At 38.5% G+C, this 15,223-nt stretch overlaps 1 protein-coding gene across 12 annotated transcripts; it reads left to right on the top strand.

Moving 5' to 3' along the window:
- Positions 1 to 640: 640 nt before the first annotated feature.
- Positions 641 to 14,933, top strand: LOC110093085 (trafficking protein particle complex subunit 11). 12 transcript variants are annotated; one of them, XM_028694204.1, is made up of 7 exons: positions 642 to 851; positions 2,308 to 2,388; positions 3,727 to 3,770; positions 11,753 to 11,824; positions 11,934 to 12,069; positions 12,150 to 12,955; positions 13,155 to 14,933. In XM_028694204.1, exons 5-7 carry the CDS (start codon positions 11,975 to 11,977, stop codon positions 14,612 to 14,614), a joined length of 2,361 nt encoding a protein of 786 aa, XP_028550037.1. In that variant the 5' UTR covers positions 642 to 851; positions 2,308 to 2,388; positions 3,727 to 3,770; positions 11,753 to 11,824; positions 11,934 to 11,974; the 3' UTR covers positions 14,615 to 14,933. The 12 variants fall into 12 exon arrangements, with proteins under 12 accessions (XP_028550040.1, XP_028550037.1, XP_028550038.1 ...); XM_028694205.1 differs by having other exon boundaries at positions 2,308 to 2,360; XM_028694207.1 differs by lacking the exon at positions 2,308 to 2,388 and having other exon boundaries at positions 641 to 851; positions 11,970 to 12,069.
- The last annotated feature ends 290 nt before the right edge of the window (positions 14,934 to 15,223 follow it).

Here is a 15,223-nt window from a genome sequence, read left to right on the forward strand (position 1 = left end):
TAACCGTCCGAATGGGAGAGTGTTTTATGTCGTGAGTATGTCGGTGGTTGAATCGTCGTTTCCGATCATAGGTAAGTCGGTGAATGAGCGGTTGAGTCGTGGGTTTTGTCGGTGGAATAAACGGTTACAATCAACAGCGGGCTTAGATGCGGAAGGTTGAAGCATGTGAGAACCAAAAGCAGAAGTGCATACAACGTGCAAACCACCGAAGCACGTGTTGACACGGATGCGAAATTGGAAGCGAGCAAAACACATGCAAACCGCGTGCGAAGGGCAAAAGAGATGATGCGTGTGCGAACCACATTTGCGGCTGCCATTTGTGTGTGAATCGTGGAATTGAGCCGCTTGAAGAGCTCGTTTTCAGTGGCAAGTCGGGCTCTAGCTTGCCTTTTGAGCTTGACTAGAGTTCGAGCTCAGGATTTGGGTTGTGAGTCGAGCTCGAGCCAGGCCTGGCTCGAGCTCTACTTAATTCGGTTGCACCCCTACTTGAGATAAAAAAAATATAAAAATAAACAACATTTTTGAAAAGTTTATATTTATAATTTATAATTTTAGTTCTTTTTGTTAATTGTTTTTTAAAGAATAAGGTCATTACAGTCAGAACAAGATCACCTAGCTCATTACCCGGGTCCCGAACCGATTCACGAGTTGCTCAGTTACATCCCTGCTGAGACCTCTGCGGCAGTGTTCGCCGTAGAGGCGTTAAGCGATACGGAGAGAGAGAGAGAGAGAGAGAGAGACAGAGGCAGACGGCGCGAGTTAACGAGCGAGGTCGGAAAAGATTGAGCTCAGGAAATGACGAAGGGGAGGCGATCGCCAAAGACAGGGGAGATCGAAGCTCGAACTATTAGGTACCTCCCCCCATTTTGTATTGGTTTTTCTACTCTGTTTGTGATGGTTAGTTGGGCACTGCTAGTCGAATCTCCTGTGAGGAAGTTGGTGGAGAATGGACTCCTCATGGAATTATCATGATGTTTCTTAATGAGCCTTGAAAACCCTAGACTAGAAACAAAATTATAATTTCCGAGTAATTAGTTGAATCGAATATATTTAGATTTCGGCATCCATTAGATCTTGTTATCTATTTTTTTCCTTTGATCAATTTTACTGAAATTGGTATAAGTTAGATCATCTCCAGCTGAACGCCTTACAGTCGTTTGCTCTATCCGATCGCCAAAACACCCGCCATTCACGTTAGGGTGAACAGCGTTTGCACTGTTCACAAGCTTTTTTAAAAAAAAATCCGAAAATTAGGCTATTAATTTTAGTTTTAAGTATGAGAAAGAATATATCATGAATATTCTTTTTTTTGTGTTAGAAAATGAAATTATGTTGGAGACGAGTTACTGTATTTTGGAGTAAAAATTGAGTTTTTTGGTTGGAGATGACCTTAGATTCCTCCAAATGTATGGATTTAGCCAAATTGGAATTTAAATTGAATTACATTATGCATATGTGCTCTTGCATCCGGGATGGATTAATTATGGTTGATTTTTGAGATCAATTACAACAAATTATTGTGAGTAGATGTTTTCCTAATTCACTCCCAAATTTGTCGTTTTGGTATAATTAGCTTAGTTGATGAAAAGTCACAAAATATTGAAGAATTTGGATTTTTTCCATGCTTAGAGATGAGTTTCTAAATTTGAGAATATTTAATAAAATTTGGAAAATTTTTAAGAATTAATTAATAATAATAAAATATTAATTGAGTAGTTTGTTATTAGTTATTGTTTTTCTTGTTGTTGGGATTAGTTCTTAAGTTTAATTGTGTTTGCTGTTTAGTGGCCTTAAATAGGAGCAGAGAGTCTTTGGAGTTGTGGGAGCCATGAAGGCTAAGTTTCGAGCATGTCTCTTTTGTTGATGGGTGGCATAATCATTTTATAACAATTATTTCCTTGAATCCTAATGTATGCTTTTAATATTATTTATTACCTAATTTGGAGCATTGTCTCACTATTAGTTTTTGATGGCATTGGGAGTTTTTAATTTGTTTCATTGAACTATTATGATTTAAATTTGATATCCATGCTATATGTTGAATTTTTATAATTTGCATACTCTCAAATTAACATATGAATTACTCAAAATCATATTATTAACTTTAACATTGTGGCATGTTGAATTCTTGAAATAATGTTGATTGTGTCAAAACTTTACTCTTAGTATATGTTTGTATCTATTGCCTTGCAACATAGGTGGAGGGTGTGTTGTTCAGTGATATGATATGACGTGATGTAGTTTCTAGCAGGGCGATGTTTTCTTTTAAGCTCGAGTTTGACCGATTCCTTTTATTTTGTGGTGTAGGGATCAATGTGTCGCATAAGGGTCTTCAAACTTTTTCCCTGTAGTGCAATTGGGTATATCCAATAAGCTGACTCTCTACATGTAACTATTTGAACTTATGAACATGATACACATGAATATTTGACTTTTTGTCTAGGAGGACCATTGCTCAGACATTTTGTTATTGATTCATACTATTCTGTCATTAAATTATGTAATTCTATTTTAACTCAATTCATTTGAGTGATTTGGATATACTTGATTTTAGACTTATAATGTCCATAGTTGTTTCTGATGTATCTTTTCTCTAAGTCCATTTTGATATTTGTGACTCCTTTGTAATCATTGATACATTTATTTCATGAATATTATTATTTTCTTTATATCGGAAGGCATGTGCCATTTATGACTAAGCCGCCTATTGAGTGAAAAAGTCACCCGTATGCATGTTTATACTTTCAAACTTGGTCTGCTTATACAGGCTCTAAAGAGTAGGAAGTGCAGTAAGTGATTGTTAAGCAAGCCAAATAAGAAAAGTGAGACCTTACATTATATTTCTTATTTTGAAATGTTGTAGTTATTTGGCTTGAGTTGTGTGAAGCTTTTTTAATGTCAATGCACTTATGTAGCTTAGAGCCTTTTGAGATGAATGTTTTACTAATTAAACATTTATTTATATTTTTGGTGGATAAGCGACATGGATGTAATTAGATTTAACTTCTTTGAAATGCCATGATGTTATATTATAGATTATTATAATGGTATAGTATGGTTTGGTACTTGGTTGTTTGAATTTGTGATTGATGGTTATAAATTGTCATATATCATGTATATGTGATTTTGGATGAGTGTGCAATTGAAAAATTTACCTGATGTAGGTATTATGTTGTTGAAAATTTCTATTATAACTTGGTAATACCTGATAGAATGGTATGCTGACTTTCGATCAGCTAGGTTTTGGTGTAGCTAGCATCTTTGTTATGTATAGACTTTCTTTGTTATCCATACTTAAGGTTATTTGTAGAGGTAGTCTTCTTATTTTTTATGCTTGGAGTTATTTTATCAATTTTCAATTGTTGTCCTTAAAAACTTTGAAAATATCTCGTTGATTAAAAAAGTTTGGCATGAGATTTATATTTTTGTATTACTTCAGAAATTATTTATTGAATGATTGTTATGCTAGACTGTGGAGTGGTTTTGATGGATATTTGAGAGTTAATACTCCTTGGAAATGCAAGTCTTGTGCGTTGAGACAAGAGAATTAGCAAGATTGTTGCTTTAGTTATTTGGCAACTTTTTATTTTTTAGTTTTGCTTGTATTTTAGATTAATCTGTTCAAACATCCTAATGATGATGACCATTTATGAGTGCATGATGTTTTCTTTGATTTTCATGGTTTAGTTCGTTTGATAAAAAATTTGATTGATCAATTGGTTGCAGGTTGGCTCATGATTTTTGTTAATTATGGATTCCTTGATTCACAGGTATGCTAGTATATGGTTTCCATTGGTTCATGTTATATGTGTTTCACGATTTGAGGTTATTACTGGCCATGCTTATCTTACTCACATGTTTATCGCTAGACTTTAGGTACGAGAGTTTCTACTGTTATGCGACTATGTGCTTATCATTGTTTTCTTATCACGTGCTCATTCTTATTTGGACCCATTTATATGCTACCATTGATTAATGGTTCATGTGATGAGGACATCGTCAGTGATTTTGACACGTGTACCACCGGAGATCGACGACCACGATCAGGAGTTTATATTTTGAGTCATTTTATGTAGTAGTTTGTTTATTCTTCAGTTTTACTATTTTACCCTTATGGGTGGTGATTTGATATTGTAGCCCCGAGGGCATTTATGTCTTTTAGTTTTAGTTTCATTTTGGCCTATTTATAGGAGGCCTCATGCATTGTATGAAGGGGATTATTGATGAATGAAAATTTCTTTCTCTTGTTGATCTCTTTGTGAGTTCATGAAATTTCCCAAGATCTCTTTGTGAGTTCTTGAGGAGATAGTATTGTGGATCTCTTTGTGAGTTCCTGTGGAAGTGTTGTTCAAGGTTTGTAGTTTGATAACTTTCTTTTCCCTAACCAATCCCTTCTTCCCCTACTTAGCCGAAAATTCCCTTCCTCCCCAAAATTTCCCACCCCACCCACTCCACCGCCGGCCTCCCTTGGCCGGTCTAGCCACTAGCGGCCCTCCCAGCTCCCTTCCGCCAGCCGCCGGGTCCAAGCCCCACCCGTGGCCACCCTCCTTGCCGCCGGCCCTCTCTTGGCCCTCTTCCTTTTCAAATTTCAAATTCTCCTTTCTTAATTGGCTTTCTTAATTAAGCTTTGTCTGTTTAGGAAAGACATTTAAAGGAGTTGCACCCTATTTGAAATTCAAACTATTTTCCCTCTCATTCTAATTCAAATTTGGGAGTTGTTTTAAATTCAATCAATTCTGAAATTAAAATTCAGATTTGAATAGAATTAATTAACCCCTTGTGGTCCCCACATGCTTAACTCCAAACCCCTCTCTCTCCTCCCCATATGGCCGGCCACTCCTCTTTTCTTCTCTCTCCCAAATGATATTAAAGCCCCACCAAATCAGCCCCTTACTATCTCCTCCATTAAAATCCCTAGTCATTATTGAATTAATTTGAAATTTCAAATTAATCTCCCTCCAAAACCAATTGAAGTTGAAATTATTTTTAGTTTTCTAAATCCTTCCCTCTCCCTCTAGCTCATGGCCAACCCCTCTCTTCCCCAAACCGTTACTTCCACCTCCCCTCCCCCTCCCTCTTCTCTTCTCCAGTTATTACAAACATGAATGGAGGATCCAGAATTGGATCACGGATTTGCGTATGACTTTCAAGGAGATATCAACGTCGTCCGTTTGCCATTCTTTGATGTTGGGTTCGGCTTCGACCACACTGTCGAGGATTACTTGAACCGTATCCTTCCCACCCTCGTTGACGTCATCGACGAACAACTTCCGGCCGACGATTGGATCATCAATGGGTGTCCACCATCTTCCCCAAATCCGGCTTCTTCCCTGGCGACTAGTCTTCTCGGCGTCACTTGTGTGATAGTGGCATCGTTGAGTTTGTGCGCCATCTTCTTCCGCTAACCAAGTGAATTCAAGAGTGAAGTGAGGGACTTCAAGGTGAAGGATCTATATCTTAAGCCTTGGATTTTTGTTAAGAGCCATTTGTTTTATTACTTATCCATTCGTGTCGCTTCTAAGGTAATTGATTGACGTTGCTTAGTTCTTCCATGGAAATTTTTTACGATCTATCTTGGAATGCATTTGTTTTAAATTAGCAACGCAAGTTCACAAGTTATTAATTTCTAACAAGCAATTCTTGTCTATCGCATTTAGTTTCACATCATCATGTCTTAAGATGCGCCTCTATTTGAGGCGCGCAAAAAATGCCTCAAGGCTTGCTCCTCATTGTCAATGGTGAGGCTTGTGCCTTTTTTAACCAAGGTGTATGCCTTGAGGCATCTAGGATCTTGCAAACTTCTTGCTTGATGGGTTCGATTAAGATGGTTGTAGTCTTCCTTGTTTTTCGCTTGATGTGCTGAGCTTCCCTCTTGAGTCTTGACATTAAGTTTGTGAATGGCGACTTCAATTTCTACTCTATGGATCTCAACCACTATCCAAGCATAGACATTAAGATCATCTCTAAGTTCTTGGAAAAGTTCATCACGGCATGTTAGACTAAAAGATAAGCTTATTCACAAGGTTCTCTCTTAGTCATCTTCTATTGTGAGGACCTCATCCACTGCCTTGGTGGTCTGCAATTCGGGTCATCTCTCTATTTTGAGATGTAATACCTTCTCTAGTGATGTCACTAACTTTTATGCAGCCTTCAGGTAGTAGGCCTTTGACTACATGAAGGTCACCCCTCACTATGATTTTATGGCCTCTAGCCGAGAGCTTAACAACCATGATATGTTGAGACAACCGCCATGAGAGTATTTAAGAGTGGGTACCTCAAGATCGTATTGTAGGCGGTAAGTGCATCCATGATTATGAAGTCAGCCATCGCTATATATTGGTGCTCACCCTCACCCTAAGTGGAAGGTAGGGTGATCACACCTTTGATCTCTTGCCTCTTGCTTGAGAAACCACCCAGGTGGCAGGTAGGGTGATCAAGCCTTTGGCCTCTTATCTCTTGCTTGAGAAACCATATAGTGGGCCTGCGGTGGAGGTGAGTTGATAATCAAGCGAATTCATTTTATCAAAAATATATTTGAAAATTATACTAATTGAACTCCTTATATCGATGAGGGTGATGCTACTAATCATCTAACATTTGGCGGCCAATACCATGACTACCATGGCATCATTGAAGGAGTTCCCACTCTACAGCTTGTCTGCTTTGGAAAAGGTGATTGGGGGAATCTCAGTCATTGGCATTCACAAGGTGGTGGTCACATTAACCTCCTGTGTGAGGCCTCTTGAGGCTCTTGCCTCTTGTGATTATCCTAAACTTTCTCCCCCTAGGATGGTGGCCACAAACCATGCGATGTGGATTATGTGAGCCGAAACAAGCTCGTTCCCTTGATCTTGTACAGGTGCCTTCCCTGCTAGCTTGCATGGGTCAACCAGGATGAACTCATTCAACTTTCCTGCCTTTATTAGGTCTTCCATTGGGCCTCAAAGATGCCTTCATTCTCTCGTGTCACGCTCGTGCTCCTTGGGGAATGCATAGTGTTTAGAGGTGTCCCTTATATGTTCACTTGCCTTCATTGGCATTGGTGCTTAAAGAACTCCTTGTTTCAAATAACATCCAATAGCTCAACCATAAACACCTACAAGGAAGTGATGGTTGGGTACTTATGAATGGGCTACGCGCCTTCATCCCTATATAGGCAAGTAGTACAGGGTGCTCTTCCACTTACAAAGCAAGGAGCTCTGCAATTTTTAACGGTCTTCCCAATATGGGCGCCTTCTAATGACAAGGATGGCACCAGTTTTATAGTACACACGGCGTTCTATCAGCCTTACGGTTCTTGGGCGACTCCTATCATGCTCACAACTTTGATGTCAATCAAGCCTTATTATGGCTAGCTCCTTGGGCAAGTGGCCGAAGTCTCAACCACATATTATACTCCTCTGAGTTGATATAGTTGTTGGTGAGTTCCAACAGCTTGGCCAGCATTTGTGCCCTTCAAGATTGCAATTATATCTAAAAGACTATGCTATTGCGGGCTCTAGATCTTTAACCCTAGCATCTCCTTTTGGAATCTAATGATGAAGTTTCTCAACAACTAGCCGCTCTTGTCTCATTTTTAGCAGAGCTTGTGAGTTTTTAAGTGGCATTTGAATGCTCGCAAACTGTGACAAACCTTCTCTTGAATTTAGAGAATGAGGTGATGACACCCGACGGTAGGTTAGAAAACTATTGAAGGATGAATTCCTTAAAGGTGGTTAAGAAAAACCAAGCCATCAATGCACGTTGATGTCCGTTGTGACGTCATTGGCTTGAGATATGCCACTTGGTCAGTGGGGTTTGACCTTCCCCGGTACAATTCTAAGTGAGGCATTTTGCACTTGATGGGTAGCTTTGCCTTTGCAAACTCCCTAGAGAATGCATTAGTTAGTTTATGATCCCTCCTCACTCGCTTGGGCGGAGTATTCTACTCTTCGTCACTAGTGTGGTTGTGGCTATGGTAAACATTGGGGATTAAAGTTAGCACCTTGGCCTCAACCGTCCTTCGGCGAGCTGCCAAGTTAGATGACCCTTTTGGGGTACTCTACCTTTGGGAATTTTTTTGAACTCGGCTTAGTGCGTCTTGGATCAGCTTAGTGATTCAATCCATCTCTATCAATTCATGGAGGATGGTGTAGTTTTTGTCCCTTCAACTCCTAATTTTGCTACTCTTCACATTGTGTCTGTATTCTAATCACTAGTTTAGAGGATGTTGGATTTAAATTTGTTTGTGGATAATATCCAGCCTTAATAGTCCTTTAGCGGGTTGGAGCTAAAAAACCAAGTGAGGAAAGCATGAAAGTAAGTAGAAAGCAATAATATTTATTAAGTTAATCCCCACAACATGTATTCCAGAATATGCATATTCATAGGGTTAAAAAGACTATGAAAGGCTACAAGTAGAATAAACAAAAAAAAAGTACATGATATGGCCGCCAATGCAAACTGACATTGATACGTGGACTAGCTAGATGGTGTATACGTGACCCCTAATTCTGGCGAGTACCTTGGGCGATTTTTTAGGCGGGTCTTATGGACTTGGCATATAAAGTGAGTTTGAAAACAAGACCCTAGGAACAGACAGAAGTCCCTGATGTCAGACAGCAATTCCTCGGGAATAGATAGTGAGCCCCATTGGTAGAAGTTGCTACTAGCCTGAGACGAGTTCAATCCATGGAGTCATGGTTGTAAATTTTGTAGGCGGGAGCTTCCTGTAGATTAATTTTAAAGCTTTAATATATATATATATATATACAAACACACACACTAACCACACCAAACTTTAGAAGAGCAACCTGACCTTAAACTCATAATCGCATGATGCACACTGCATGACCCTCATGCTTGCACTCAATCCTATTGTCATCATCATTGGTACGATGTTGCCATTGGTTCTCCACTTCTCCTCCAACACCTCTCCTCGTGTTGCAGGAGACTCATTTCCTTGTTTTTAGTATGAGGAAGGAAGCAATTTATTATAATGATAATTCTAACGAAAACCCTTTAAATGATAAGAGTGGAGATGACTTTTGAGTATTCATATATTATTACCTTAGATTGCTTTTATATATTCAATTGGGAGATTATTTATTTAGTATTGTTTATAGCCTTATGCACACTTTGACTTTTTATGATTTTATTTCGACATCTTATTTTGTTGTTAACATGTTAATTATTATTTTATATTTTTCCCTGAATTTAATGATTTAATTTTGAGGCTTTCACATAAAAATACCTTGAGTCTTGTGCCTGGGCATACAGGAAAAAAAAATCTCAATACTCAATTGCACAATTTTAAATTTTGTCATAGAACAAGGAGAGTCTAGGAACTTTATCCTGCTCTCACTTTCATTTCAGCGAGAATTGAACGATTGAATTATTAATGCCTTAATAAATCACTAGTGAAGCTTTTTGCTGCTTCGGTAGGAGATATCAATGATGCTATCTTTCTCTGGCATATGGATGTTTAGGCTGCTGTACTTTTGTCAAATCTCAAGATGAAGCTTCTTGTTGCTCGGATTGGAAATATCAGCATAGTGCCTTTCTTCTTTATACTTTAGGATGTTTAAGACTGTCTTTGTGTGTAAAGCAGGGAGCATAATCCTGTGCCTTCACACCTTTGCTTGTTAATATTTAAATTACCATATTATCAGAGCTGTTAAAGATAAATACTACAACTATTCCAAACAATCTTTCTTCCCAATTTTGCGCATGAGACAGCAGTGGGAGCTGTAACTTGATTTCTATTATGAGGTTTGAAATCTCTACTTGTGGAATAGTTAGCTTTTTATGTTACAAGATTTAATTTTCATATTCAAACTTTATCATATTCAAACTTTATGCTTTCAACTATTATATTGGTTTAATGCAATGTACACCCTTCTATTCCGACTTTTCAAATGATTGCCTTTTTATAGAAAAAAATTCTTGACCAAGTTGCCTATTGTTTCTGTATTGGGTTAAGCTTTTTAATAATTGCTTTTCAAATGCTTTGAGTTTATCATCCTATGATGCATGGATTAGGCAATTAGCCTTGTTAAACTAGGAAGTAATTCGTAACATTCTAGAACAGTTTTTGTGTGTGTGTGTTCTCTTAGGAGTCACTTGTAAACCTTTGATGAAGGGCATTTTGGTTCTTTGAAAAATCATAGAATGGATAGATGAGTCAATTTGTCTTTATGATTTGACTTTGATTGAATTGCCCAGCTTGTGGGGAATTTTGGTTTCTGGGCAATCAAAAGGTGGATATTTGAGTTATGATGCATCTAACATTTGTGGTGGTCCACATGTCATTTGATGTTGATTCAAATTGGATAGCCTATTTTGCACTAAGTGCGTATGAGATAAGTGTTATGGAATGTGCTAAATCACGGTTCATGGCTTGGTCAACGCATATCTGTGGGCCTTGAACCACTAGAAGTTTGGATGAGCATAGTCTTGTTTGAGCCACATTATGCACGGATTTCTTGAGCATGAATCACAATGTTGACTATCACTGATAATTTCAGTGCTGTTTTTAAGGGTCATATTAGTTGGGGAATTGTTTTGAATTTTTTTGTAAGACATTGAAAATCTCCATTTCCTCTTCGGAATGCTCCTTGTGATGCTAATTCCATTGATGTTGTCAGGCTAGAAGGGTTTTTTTTATCAAGCCTACGGTTCAAGAATAACTGGCCCAAGATCCCTTTACAGTAAGAGCGCTGACAATTTGTGTTTAGTCTGTGTATGTGAAGGAAGTGCACATCTTTCGAGATATTTTACTCTTTTAAGATTTATTGCTTATAACAAGGATTACTAATTACTCTATATGAAGATCAAGCCGAACAATTAGCAAAAGATGAATGAAAATAATAGGAACGCGTTTCATTTGAGAAGAGGAATAGGGGTGTCAATTCGGGTCAACCCGTCGGGTTCGGGTCGAACCCGACCCTGATGAAAGGGGGAAAATATCACAACAGATTAGATCTCAAAACAATACTGAAATAGTTACTTATGGTAAATGAATAAATATGGAGGTAGACAGCTTGATATCATTTTGCAGTTGTACCCTTAATGTCAATATAAAGATTAAAAGAGCCTTAAAGAAATAATTTTGGCAAATTGCTGGAGAGTTAAAAGGCAAGAAATCGTTAATGTGCTAATCTTCAATTGAGCTGCTTGTAATTTTTGGGTGCATTTCCTCTTTACTGTTTGAGGGGCTATGGAGAGCGTCTTATTTTAGTTTAAAACATTTGGTGTTTTCAAGAAAGGTTTGGAATGGTTTTCCCACAAAAAAAATCCTATAACTTTATGTGTAGGATGTGTATTTGATGCATGGATGGTTTTGTTAAACCAATCCATTGGACCGGTCCAGACGGTCCATACAGGACTGGCTCGTGCAAAACAAGTGGAGAGTTTCGCCTCCTGTACGCAGGAGCCGACCGTCTAGTTCTGGCAGATCTGTTTAGGAAGGTTTTTGAAATGAGTTGGGAGGGAAATTTAAAAGTAGGGGCTGTTTAGAGATTTCCTTTTGAATTGTATGCACCAAATAGTTTGTTTTCATATGGTTAGGGCATATTGAATTTGGGCTGAATTTGAGATCTCTTAGGTTTAGATTTTTTTGGGCTCTAGCGGCATCTAGAGATTTGGGAGAGATTGATCCTCCTCTCGATTCTTGAATTGATGATCAACTGTATCTTGCTATTTTCCATTTCTATTTCATCAAATAATACAAATTATCTACTGTTTTCGTGATTTTGTGTGAATTTTTGTGTAGAATTCTCGCTGTTTACCGAAGATTGATAGGAAATACTTGAGATGTACAATTGTTTCCTAACAGGTTTATAATGTATGTTTAGTGCCCAAACCTGGAAATCTCCTTGGTCTTCTATTCCGTCAATTTATTTATTTTTGGACAGTGAACATCACATTATTTCTGGGATAAATTGTTTTGCCAGTATCACTTTATGATTATGAAGAGCACACTGATGTAGGAAATATGATTGAGGAAAGTCCAGACTCCGTGTTGCCTTCTTCTGTTGTTGGCCTATATGCCAGCTTATTTGAGCATGGAAGTACGACAGAAGTTCAGCTGTAAGTTTCTCTCGCGTTTATTTTTCAAAAAAATTATAGTGTTCCATGTAGATACTGATACTTCTGACCGTTATGTCCAGCCTTTCAGATGCAGGTCACCCAAGGTCTCAAGATTCACGTGACATCATTGCGTCACTTAGAAGATCTTGTGAGTCATTTCACAGGCTTAATGCTCCAAGATCTGCTGCTTATTGCAGTCATAGAATGGCTAGGGAATATTTTACTGCAGGGGATTTTGATAATGCGAAGCAGTTATTTGATGGTGTTACGGGCCTTTACAGGCAAGAAGGTTGGATCACTTTGTTATGGGAAACTTTGGGTTACTTGAGGGAATGTTCCTGGAGGCTTGTTTCAGTGAAAGATTTTATCCAGTACTCCCTTGAGATGGCGACCTTGCCTGTATTTTCTAGCAGTGGAGTAGAAACTTTAGATGGTAAAAGGGCGTATGGCCCTGCTGGCCCTCCTACTCTTTCACAGAGGGAGACAATACAGCAGGAAGTTTTCAGCCTCCTAAAGGGACACGCAAGTGAACTAAGCAGTGGCCTTATCATACAAGATGACCAGCCTACAAGTCTTACTGTTGATCTAGTAAATCCACTTAGGATGGCGTTCCTCACTTCTGTTGCTTTTCACAGTCAGACTATGAAGCCAGGCTTATCGGCACTCATAACTGTGTCTATACTATCACAACTGCCTCATCCAGTGGAGATCGATCAGTTGGAAATTCAATTCAATCAGCCCAGCTGTAATTTTAAAGTAGTCAATGATGAAGAATTCTTTACCAAAGAGGTCAAGGAAGAAAACCATGATACCCATTTAAAATCAATTCCATCTCTTATATTGACTACCAACAAGTGGTTGAGGATGACATTTGAGATAAGTTCTGGTACTTACTAATCTTTCTTTTTGGCCTTTACTTATTCTTCTGCAAGCTAGCTATTTTTGAAAATTTAGATAATTAGATTCTGCGGTTACTACCATGGCAGGTGCTATGCTAGTGTACCTGAAATTTTATGCTTGAAATTGTAATCCAGAAACAGAAATGAATTTTCATAGATCTAAGATCTTCGAATGTTATTATGTAGGACAAAGTGGAAAACTTGAGTGCGTGTCAGTAAATGTTATGGTGGGGCATCTGTTCACTTTCTGCTGCAGGCCTGAGAGTCCTGCTTCAATGGAAGGTTTGGCCCTGTGGAAATTTGAGGATCTGATGGAGAATTTTCCTTCTAAAGACCCCATAGTCTCATTTTCTGGCCAAAAGTATATTCAGGTGGAAGAACCCGAGCCTCAAGTAGAACTCACGTTGAGTGCATCAAGCCCTGCATTGGTTGGGGAGAGCTTCATAGTTCCCGTCTCTGTCATCTCCAAAGGTCATGCTATTCATTCTGCTGAACTTAAGATTAACCTCGTGGATGCAAAAGGTGGTGGGATGCTAATGAGTCCAAGGGATACAGAGCCATTTTCCTTAGACGACCACCATGTAGAACTTCTCTGTGTTTCTGGGGCATTTGAAGATGATTCCCAATCAAATTCTGATGACATTAGGAAAATACAGCAGTCGTTTGGAGTGGTCTCCGTCCCATTCTTGGGTGCTGGGCAATCATGGTCCTGCCGACTGGAAATAAAATGGAACAGACCCAAATCTGTTATGCTTTATGTTTCACTTGGTTATCTGCCAAACACAGAAACCAATTCACAGAGAATTAACGTGCACAGGAGCTTGCAGATTGAAGGTAAAATCCCATTCACTATTTCTCATCGCTTCATGATGCCTTTTCGCAGGGAAGCTTTACTTCTTCCCAGAGTCACAGCATTACCAGATGTTCATCGCAAGATGAGATTGCCGCTGAACGAGCGAACTATTCTCATGGTGAGTGCTAGAAATTGCAGCGAGATTCCGTTACGCTTGGTATCATTGTCCATTGAACCAGATGGCAATCAAGATCCAGAATGCTCTTGCTCTGTGCAGCAAAGCGGCAGTGTTTCTTTTGGTCCTCCCCTTATTGTTCCGGGTGAGGAATTCAAACAGGTTTTTTCCGTGACACCACAAGCTAATTCACCAAATATTGAGATCGGCACAGTTCATCTTAAATGGGTGAGAGATTCCAATCCCGGCAGGCATTCTAACGTTGTCCTTACGAAACAAGATTTGCCCGGCGTAAGTGTCGAGACGCCGACACTGGTTGTGAGTCTTGATTGCCCTCCCCATGCTGTTCTTGGATTTCCTTTCTCATTTTACATCAAAGTTCACAACAACACAAGCCTACTTCAGGAGATAAATTACACATTAGGGGACTCCCAGAGTTTTGTTTTTACTGGTCGTCACACTGATTCAGTCTTCATTCTTCCAAAATCGGAGCACATAATCAGCTATAAGCTTCTGCCACTGGTTTCAGGCTTGCAGCATCTTCCAATTGTCACTGTGACTTCAGTGAGGTACTCAGCTGCAATGAATCCTTCGCTTGCAGCAACTACTCTTTTTGTATATCCTTCAGAGCCCTATTTTGATACTGGAAGAAAGAGTGAACTGGTACAAGCTTCCTAGTGTATTTCTCTGGATCTTATTGCAGGTATGCCGATTCATCTAAAGCCTATATTTTTTGTTTAATTTATTCATTGAGGATCTGCATTCTATAAAAATTTTCACGAGGATTATCATCAGTTCCTTAGTATGGACGCTACCATTTTAAAGGGTATTATGCATTTTAAGATGGCTCGCTTGTTCTGCATCTTTCTTAGCTCGGGAGGTCTATGTATACGCTATATATGTTTCTTTATAATTGACATAAACTTTCTTCACAATTGATATTGATCTGTTTCTATTAAAAGAGAAGTTGATATAAAGGTGAAGGGTTGTTTTTATATTTTTGTTTTTAGTTTATTTTCTTTTTACTGTGTCATCTAGATGACAATGTTATTCAAATAATGATATGGCCATCTTGACTTCAGTCCTTAGCTTAAAGCAGATAAAAAGTTGGATAGGCCAAGAAAGTAAATAAGGAAATCGTCTCCTTTGTTTCAAAAATTCTTCCCTCTATTCGAAATTTATTTATTTGTGTGCTACATGTGTGCCATAAATCTGAAAACATGAGGCTTGAATATGTGATGTTGAGGAAATAACCTTCTATTGAAAATTATGAGAGAAGAATACATA

Source organism: Dendrobium catenatum, unplaced genomic scaffold, assembly GCF_001605985.2.
Source record: "Dendrobium catenatum unplaced genomic scaffold, ASM160598v2 fragScaff_scaffold_414, whole genome shotgun sequence".
Classification (NCBI taxonomy): Eukaryota; Viridiplantae; Streptophyta; class Magnoliopsida; order Asparagales; family Orchidaceae; genus Dendrobium; species Dendrobium catenatum.